The 9127-nt window shown below is 63.3% G+C and overlaps 1 protein-coding gene across 1 annotated transcript; it reads left to right on the top strand.

The window, feature by feature from the left end:
• The first annotated feature begins 1538 nt into the window (after positions 1 to 1538).
• DLX3 (distal-less homeobox 3) lies at positions 1539 to 6829 on the top strand. The gene is made up of 3 exons (XM_082010424.1): positions 1539 to 3403; positions 3776 to 3966; positions 5608 to 6829. Exons 1-3 carry the CDS (start codon positions 3085 to 3087, stop codon positions 5947 to 5949), a joined length of 852 nt encoding a protein of 283 aa, XP_081866550.1. The 5' UTR covers positions 1539 to 3084; the 3' UTR covers positions 5950 to 6829.
• The last annotated feature ends 2298 nt before the right edge of the window (positions 6830 to 9127 follow it).

The raw sequence follows: 9127 nt of genomic DNA on the forward strand, positions 1-9127 counted from the left end.
GTGTTCCTCACCCCTGGGAGGTGACACGGCCCTCGGCTTGGGGACAAAGAGCCTTGGCCGTGTGTCGTGTCCCCCCCGGCTGGGGGACATTTTGGGGGGAAATGGGTCCCTCTGCCCACCGGATTGTCAAGTGTTTCAGGGGTTCACCCCGTGGCCTTGGCTGCCCCCCAGGAGGGTGCTAGCACCCAATTGGGGGGGTGGAGGCAGCACCCCAGGAAGGGGGTTTGCCCCCCAGGAAAGGGGTTTGCACCCGAAGTGGGGTGTTTGCACCCAAAGGGGGATGTATGCACCCAAAGAGGGGTATTTGCACCCAAAGGAGCATATTTGCACCCAAAGAAGGGTGTTCGCACCCAGTGAGGGGTGTCAGCACCCCGGGAGGGGGTGGCAGCACCCAGGGAGCGTGTTGACACCCAACGGGGAGGTATCCGCACCCGGGGGGGTATTAGCTCCCAAAGAGGGGGATGTTGGTGGGGGGGGGGTGTTGGTAGGAGCACCCAAAGTAGGGGGTGCCAGCACCCACAGACGGGGTGTCGTTACGCAGGAAGGACGCTAGATGGCGCTGTCCGCCCGGGGATGCTGCGGGGGGCGGGGCCGGCCCGTCCGCCGGGGGGGGTGTCCCCCCGCACCCGCCGCAGCCGTGGCAGAGGTGGGGACACGAGGGGACCCGTGGGCACTGCCGGCCTGGGGGGCCATTTTCAACCGGGGCATCTAGGGGTGAACCTCCCCCCCCATCCTTGTGAGGGGCACGGGGGGGACCCCCCACCCTTGTGGGGGGCAGAGGGGGTGGGGGGGGGGCTGGCTTGTCCCTGTGGTCAGCCCTGCCAACCCCTGGTCCCACACTCACCCGCAGAGATCCCCGAGTGCCCCAAGGTGGCTATTTCTGCCCCCTCGTCCCAGTTCACCCAAACTGGACCTCCACATTCCCACAGTTCCCCCCCTACCCCCATGAGCTCCTGGGTTTTTGGGGCTTCAGCAAGCGCCAGCCTGGCCAGGAAGCCTCTGACAGCCGGAGGCACCAGTGCCTCCCAGTCCCAAACTGGTTCAGGACTGCACAGACCTGCTCCCCATTTGCGCCCCGCTCCCCAGCCGCGTTCCCCAGCCTGCAGCTCTTGAACCGGCTTTTCCTGCTGGAAAAACCCTCTCCCAGAAGGAATCAGCCCTGGTGACAGTCCGGCTGGAGGGACAACCAGGCTGGGGACCCGGGGATGTCCCAGCGGCTCCTCTGGGACCTTGGGAAACCTCCCCAGGGAGGCCCCCGCAGAGCTCCGAGCAGGACGGGCGGCAGGGCTGGGCTTGTCCCAGACATTTCTGTCCCCTCTGAATTAATTCCTCAAATCTCAAGTTACGTTTCCCATGCGGGGAGGCGAGCCCGTGCCTTCGCACACAGCGTCTGGGTCACGCTTCTGCCTCCCACCTTGGCCCGGCTGCTTCCCTCTGCAACTGATCTCGAGTGCTATTTATTTATATTTCTATATTTCTATTTCTATTTCTATTTCTATTTCTATTTCTATTTCTATTTCTATTTCTATTTCTATTTTTCCTATTTATTTCTATTTCTTCCTTCTTCTCTTTTTCTTCTTCTTCTTCTTCTTCTTCTTCTTCTTCTTCTTCTTCTTCCTTCTTCTTCTTCGTCTTCTTCTTCTTCTTCTTCTTCTTCTTCTTCTTCTTCTTCTTCTTCTGCTTCTTCTTCTTCTTTCTTCTTCTTCTTCTTTCATTTTTCCTATTCCTATTCCATTCTTTCTATTTTCATTCCGTTCACGTTTGTTATTACTTTTGGGCTTTATTCTTGGCCTCGGCGGTGGCGGCAGGGCCGGGACTCGAACCTTCGGCTCTAGAGGTGTCGCAGCTCCCCGCTGGGGCCGTCAGGTGGCGCCATTGCACCGCGCTGCACTGCTGACGGGGCGGGGGGACACGGGGGGACACGGGGGGACAATCCCGGAGGGGGGACACAGGCGGGCAAGGGGGGAAGCCCCGGACAGGTTTAGGGATCCGGCCCCAGCACCTCTCAGGGGTAAAGACCTGCCAGCAGAGGCAGGGACCCCCCCAAAATAAAAGTCGCCCCTCTCCTCCCTGAGCGCCCCCCCGGGGCTGGGTGGAGGGGCTGGCTGGGGACAGCCCTGCGAGTGGCGGGGGGTGGCAGGGGCTGGCCTGGGTCCCGGGCTGGGCGATGCTGCTGAGTGCTCTTAGGGGAGCGGGGGGGGGGGGTCAGGACCCTGACTTGGGGTGGGACAGGGGCACAGAGCACCCCCCTCCCCCCCGCTTCAGGTGTCCCCAGATTCAGGGCTTGACACTGCCCAGGGGTCCCCACAGGGCAGGTGGAGGATGGCAAGTGTTGGGGTACGTGGGGGTCCCCCGCTCCATGAGGCTGGGGGAGCTCTGCCTTGGGGCTGGCGTTGAACTGGGAGACACTGGTAACTGCTGGGGGAGGGTGGGAGCTGGGGGGTGTGTGTGTGTCTAAAACACCCCCCCATAACCCAGCTCCAAGCCCGGGTCCATCCTACTCCCTGACCCCAACCTTTCCTCCTCCCCACCCCCAGCAACCCCCCACCCCACCCCGCTCCCCCTCCAAACCCCCCCTCAGCACCAAGAGTCCTCAGGGGAGCCACCAATCCCCTTGCAAAAAAGCTCCCCCCCCCAACCGCACAGGGTCCCCAGAGGCCCTGCCCGCCGCGCCCCCCTCCCACCCCTGCTCCTGCAGACAGGAGCCTGCGATCTTTATTTATTCCTTCTCCCTCCTTCACCCACTCTTTGTTGTTTCTTGAGAGAGGGAAAGAAGGGGGGGGAAAAAAAAAGAAAAAAAAAAAAAACACCCAGAGAGAGGAGGCAGGAGCCTGTTTTGCCTCCCAGGCAATATTTCTGGAGCCAATCGGAATGCACACCCACCCTGCCCTGCTCCCTAATTAAAGGCTTTAAGCAGGCGGCCGGGGCTGGAGGTTTGGGCACAGTCACTTGGTTGCTCTTCGCAAGAGCCGGTGCGGAGGAGCCGGCTCTGGGCACGCCAGGCCTGACGCGCGGGCAGCCGGAGCCGCCAGGTTGGGGGGTCCCCAGCCAGGCGGGCAGCTCCCCCCCTCCCCAGTTCCAGCGATGAGCGGCTCTTTCGACAAGAAGCTCTCCAGCATCCTCACCGACCTCTCGGGCTCGCTGAGCTGCCATGCCGCCTCCAAGGACTCTCCCACCTTACCCGAGTCCTCCGTCACTGATCTGGGCTACTACACCAGCCAGCACGACTACTACCCGGGCCAGTCCTACAGCCAGCCCGTGAGCCACTACCCTTACCACCAGTTCAACCTCAACGGCATCGGCGCTGCCGGCACCTACTCGCCCAAATCCGACTATTCCTACAGCCCTTCCTACCGCCAGTACAGCCACTTCAGGGACCAGCAGCTCCCAGCCCAAGAAGCAGGTAGGCTGGTGGGGAGAGAGGGGCCGTATCCGTCCCGCTGATCCCCTGGGCTCGCGGCGGCAGCTTCCCGACATTGTACCCCTCTAAGTGTCCCCAAGTTGGGGACGGGGCGGCCACGGGGCTGGGGAAGGGGGTGTTGTCCCCGCGGAAGGATGGGGCGGATGTTGGGGCTCAGCCCCCTCCGGCATCCCTGGTGCTGCTGGGGGGACGCAGCGGGATGGAGCCGCGCTGGATGCGGCCGTCTGGGGGATGCCCCGGGGGACGGGGCAGTGCCACCCCACAGAACGGGATGACCCTGAGCCTGAGAGGGGGGGGTGACTGCGCTGGGACCCTTTCACCGGCACCGGCCTCACACCTCCGCTCTCTGCCCAGTGTCGGTGAAGGAGGAGCCGGAGCCGGAGGTGCGGATGGTCAACGGGAAACCCAAGAAGATCCGCAAACCCCGCACCATCTACTCCAGCTACCAGCTGGCAGCTCTGCAACGCCGCTTCCAGAAAGCCCAGTACCTGGCGCTGCCCGAACGGGCTGAACTGGCCGCCCAGCTGGGGCTCACCCAGACCCAGGTAAGGGCTGAGCCCCCCCGACACCCTCCACCACCCCGATTCCCAGCCCCGGGCAGGAGGGATCGGCAGGAGGGGGAGCTGGAGCTGCCCCCCGGCCCTTGCAGAACTCGAATCAGTGGGGGTTTTGGGAGGGGGCTGTGGTCACAGCTGGCTGGTGAGAGCCGGGAGGGCATCTGGGGGTCCCCGGGGATGGATGCTCCCCACTTGCTTGTGGGTGCAGGGGTCCCCACCGGCAGATTTCCCCACGCAGAGCAGATCTGCGCTGCCGAGGAAAAGGTGGAGAGGAGGGAAGGAGCAGAGGGAGGGGACGGACCCCAGCCGTGCCCCGCTCCCCTGGATTCGGGGTTTATCCCCCTCCCCCTGGAGCCAGCCCCATCCCAGACCTCACTCTACCCAGGCACCTGGTAGAGGGTCTCAGGCCGAATCCTGCCCCGGTGCCTGGGAGGGTCCTGGGTCAGCCACGCACCCAGCCTCCTGGGAATATGGGACCCCAAATCCCAGGTGGGACGAGACGCTCAGGACAGGGTGCTCAGGACTGGACGTTGGCGACGGGGTGCTTGGGACACCCCATCCCAGCAGCAGATCTTGGCCCCGTGTCCAGCCGGAGCGTGGGGTCCTGGGGGCTGGACCCTGCTCCCCCCGGCTGGGATTTCTGGGGCTTCCCTTGAGTCGACCCTCCCGGTGCTCTGGCTCTCCCATCCTACTTGGTCCAGGCAGAGGAAAGGGAATTTGGGACAGGAGGCACATCCCCTCGAGGGACCTTGTGCTGGGGGTGGCAGTTTAGGCTGTGCTGGAAGAGCAGGGACGGGCGCGATGGGCTTCTCCCCACGCAGCACCCAGATTTGGGGGTGAACCCTTGCTTTTGGGGTTTGGTTGGTGTGGGGACATATCGTCCTCGCCGATCTGCTGGCGTGAGGCTGAGCGAGTTGTCGCCACTGTCACCGCAGCGCACGACTCCCCCGCACCCCGTCCCGTCCCCGACGCCCTCCCTGCCTGCGGGCCGGCGCCGGCGCCCTTGTGCCGCCCTTGGTGCGGCGCTCCCCAGCGCCCGGCCTTCCTCCTCCTCCCTTGGGCGATGAAGCAATCGGGGACACTCGGCAAAGGGCTGACGGAGCGCGTCACCCGCTCCCAGAGGGACATCCTGTTTGGGTGACAACCACTGCCTCCCCCACCCCTTCCCCGGGGCCAAGGGCGTCCAGCGCCGCCGCCTCACCCAGCACCGGGGACGCTCCCGACGCCCGGCGTGCCGGGCTGGCGTCCCGTGATGCGTGGCGTGACGGGCTTCCCCCGCCGCCCGTGTCCCCAGGGGGGCTTCCCGCGCCGCGCCGCGTGTCCGGGGTCCCCACGACACCCGTATCATGGCTGCCTTCCCGCGGTGCGTGGTGAGCGCAGGTTCCCCGTGACACCCGCGTCCCGGCTGCCTTCCCGCGCTGCGCCGTGTGTGGGGTCCCCACCGCGCCCATGTCCTGGGTGCCTTCCCGCGGTGCGCAGTGTGGCCATCCTCCCCGTGACACCCACGTCCCGGGTCCCGTCCCGCTTGCCCCCCGTCCTGGGTCCCCTTCCCGTGACCCCCGAGTGCCCCAATCGTCCCAGGCGTCGCCTTTCGGTGGCGGGGCGCTGACCCCTCTCCCTCCCTTGCAGGTGAAGATCTGGTTCCAGAACCGCCGCTCCAAGTTCAAGAAGCTGTACAAGAACGGCGAGGTGCCGCTGGAGCACAGCCCCAACAACAGCGACTCCATGGCCTGCAACTCCCCCCCTTCCCCGGCCGTCTGGGACAGTAATTCGCACGGCAGCGCGCCGGGCCGGACCCCGCTCCCGCAGCCGCTTCCCTACAGCTCTTCCCCTGGGTTTTTGGAGGAGCACAACCCCTGGTATCACCCCCAGACCCTCAGCGGACCCCATGGACCCCACCAGCCGCCACCGGCCACCACGATGCATCACACCTCCCCGGGGCCTCCCCCCAACACCGGCGCCGTCTATTAACACTCCGGAGCGAGAAAAGGAACGAGGGACAGTGGCAGAACTCCTTTGCCTCCTTTTTTTTCCCCCTACTTCTTGTTTTTTTCTTCTTTTTTTTTTTTTTTAAAAAAAAAGGACACCCATGTACACGCACCCCTAGATATACACTTATATATCCTATCCTCTCCCAGCTCATCTCAGGAACAAGAGGACTGCAAAGGGTTAAACTCGTTAGCTCCCAGCCCAGGGCAGGCGAGGAAAAGGTGGCGAATTCTTCTTCTGCATTTTTTTTTTCTTTTTCCATCACCCCCAAATAGAAACGGCCCCCGAGGAGCCGCGTCCCGCCGAGGGTCCCTCACCGGAGCTTTGCCTCTTGGGACCACCCCAGTGAGCTGCCTTGAGGGGGGTTGTCCCACGCCTCACCCCCCCCCCAAGCACGGGTGGGCACCCAGGAGGGGCACGAGGGACACCCGGAGCACCCGCGCCCCGGCGGGGATGGAGCTCGAGCCGCGGGGAGGAGGACGCGGCGTCACGGCGCGTGGGTGCCCGTCGCCGATGCCGAAGGAGCGGGATGCGCTTCGCCCTCGCGACCTGAATTCCGGGGACCGGGAGTGGTTTGCGGGGCCACGGACGCCCCACGGGAGCAAACCGGGACCCCCAGCCCGGCTGCTTCCGTGGCAGCTTTTCGGGAATCGCCCGGGATGATGCTCAGACAATAAGGTGGTTATTTAAAAATAAATAAAGAGTGGGGTGGGGAGAAAATATTTTAATATTTAAACAGTTCAGGAATGGCTTAAGTTATTTTTTAAAGAGAAAAATCGTGCTCATGTCCGTTTTCTAACAGTGCCTCCATCTGCGTCATTTAAGCTAACGGCGAAGCAGAATGCCTATTTTTTAGATAAATCGACAACACATTTTAAAGAAAAAAAAAACCCTCTTTACTATTTTTTAAGAGAATGATGCTATTTTTTTAAAAGCAGAAAGTGCAGTTTTAAGAAGTGTTCATATGTGTTGTACAGTCCCGAGGATCTTATTTATGTTGCCTTATATAAATAGGGGTGTATGGGGGAAAAAAGAGAGTGTACATAAGGTTCGTTTGTATAAAGTTGATCCAAACCAAGCAGGTTTCGGTCTGGTTTTTTGTTCGCTTTTTTTTTTAAGGAAAAAAACCCCTGGTTGATGGGAGACCCCTCTAAGGAGAGGGGCTTCCTCCGAGCGTCCTTTGCTGCTTTCCTAGTGAACAAAAGCTGATCTATAAATGTTAATAAAAGCGCTTTGATTGTGACAGCTCCAAACACCATTTTTGGGGAGGTTTTTGGTGAGCAGGGAGGAGCTCAGGAGTTTTCCAGGTTGGGAAATGCGGAGTTAAACCCCACGTCTCCTGCGCCCCGTTTTTTGGGGGGCATCTGGGGGGCGGTTGGGGACTGGGGGTGGCATCGGGTGATGTGCATGGCCGCTGCCGGCTCACCCCGAGTCCCGCTTTGCTCCCCTGAGATGAAATTTTGGGGGGAAATTTTATTCCTGGTTTGCAGAGTCTCCCCTGAATCGCTGCAAGACCTGCCGCTTCCCTCCTGCTCCTCTTACTGGGAACCAGTAGGCTCCTAGCCATGCAAACTGGGAGGGTGGCCGGGCTGTCCTGGTGTCCCCAAAGGGGACACCCCATGAGCGAGGGCTGGTGGGGACAGGACCCCCACCAAGGCACCGACCCCGTGGGACCGATGCTCGCCGCCGCTGCGGAGATGGTGGCTTTCCTCAGCGGCGTTACGGTGTCGGGAGGGCTCGAGTGACCCAAAGACCCCCCAGGCACGGGGCCTCGGGACGGGGACAGGGACAGTCCCTGAGGCTGAACCGTGCCAGTGCCCCTGCCCTGCTGTCCCCAGTGTCACCGCCACCACGGGTGGGAGTGCAGCAAAGCGGGGGGGGGTGGCAGGACCCCCATCACCCCTCCTGGTGTGGTCCCTGCCGAGCTGCGCTGGGGACAGGGGACCTGCCCTGGCCCCCAGCGAAGCATCCCCGCTGGCTCTGCAGTGGCCCCCCCGAGCCCCCCTCACTGCCCCCCCCCCCCGGCCCCACACAGCACCCAGCCCTCCGTGGGGTGGCCCCAGGGACGGTGCCTCTGCACTGACGCGGGACACCCCCGGCGCCGCGGGGTGCCGGCACGCCGGGCACGGCCGGGACGCGGCCAGCTTTCGGTGTCCCCAGAGCTGTCCCCGCGTCCCCCCTTCCCACGGCCGAGTCCACGCGGGGCCGACCTCGCACCCGTGGGGACGTCCCCAAATCCCCCTCAGGGGCTGCACCCGCCCTCGGCGCGCTGCCACGGGGCGCAGCCGGACCCCTGGGCAGCTCCGTACGGCGCCTGCATGACCGGGCCGGTTGCGAAGAATTTCGGGGAGCCGCCAGCCCCCCGTCCCCCCGCGCTCGGGGTTGGAGGCTGCGTGCGAGCCGCCGCGGAGCCGGCAGGCGGGCAGACACGCTGGAGACACGGGGGTTATTAGGGGGAGGCTGCCAGCGAGAGCGGGGAGGCGGCGGGTTGGGAGAGGAGGAAACCGAGCGGCGTTGCCTGGAGTGAGAAGCACGGCATGAGCTGGCGCTGGGTTTTGGGTTTGTGTTTTTTTTTTTTTGTTGTTGTTTGTTTAATTTTTTTAAATTTTTTTTCCTTTTTTAATTTAGAGGGGGGGTGAGGAAAAAAATAGGCAGACAGAAGATTACATATCCGTGGATTATATAAATGCCGGGTGCATCGCTGCCCGCAGACAGGCGCTAATCCTGCTTCCCTCCGGCAGTGCTGCCTGCGAGCCGCGCTCCCCCGGCAGCCTGTGCCGCCAGTCCTGACGCCCCGGGGATGGGCATCGGGGAAGACGTTGCACTCGTGTGGCCCCCCGCTCCCCGTCCCTCCTGTCCCACTCCTCTGTCCCAGCCACGGAGCGCGTCCCAGAGCCCGCGTGGGGCTGGGGGTTCCCAGGGGTCGCAGCACCCACAGCCCGTGGGGTGGGCTGGGTGCCAGGAGCCGCGGCGGTGCCAGAGCCCCTTGCACCTGCCTGATGAGCCGCGGCAGAGCCGGACATGGCCCCTCTCTGCTGCCGTCCCCCTGTTCCTCCTCGCTCAGCCCCATCTCCAATACCCTGGGGTGGGGGGGTTCACCACCAGCATCACTTGCAGCTCTTCCAGCCCAGAGGTGGCCAAGGTTCCCAGAGCTCCCCAA

This window comes from Phaethon aethereus (genome assembly GCF_964289735.1).
Source record: "Phaethon aethereus genome assembly, chromosome: 25".
NCBI classification, from domain to species: Eukaryota; Metazoa; Chordata; class Aves; order Phaethontiformes; family Phaethontidae; genus Phaethon; species Phaethon aethereus.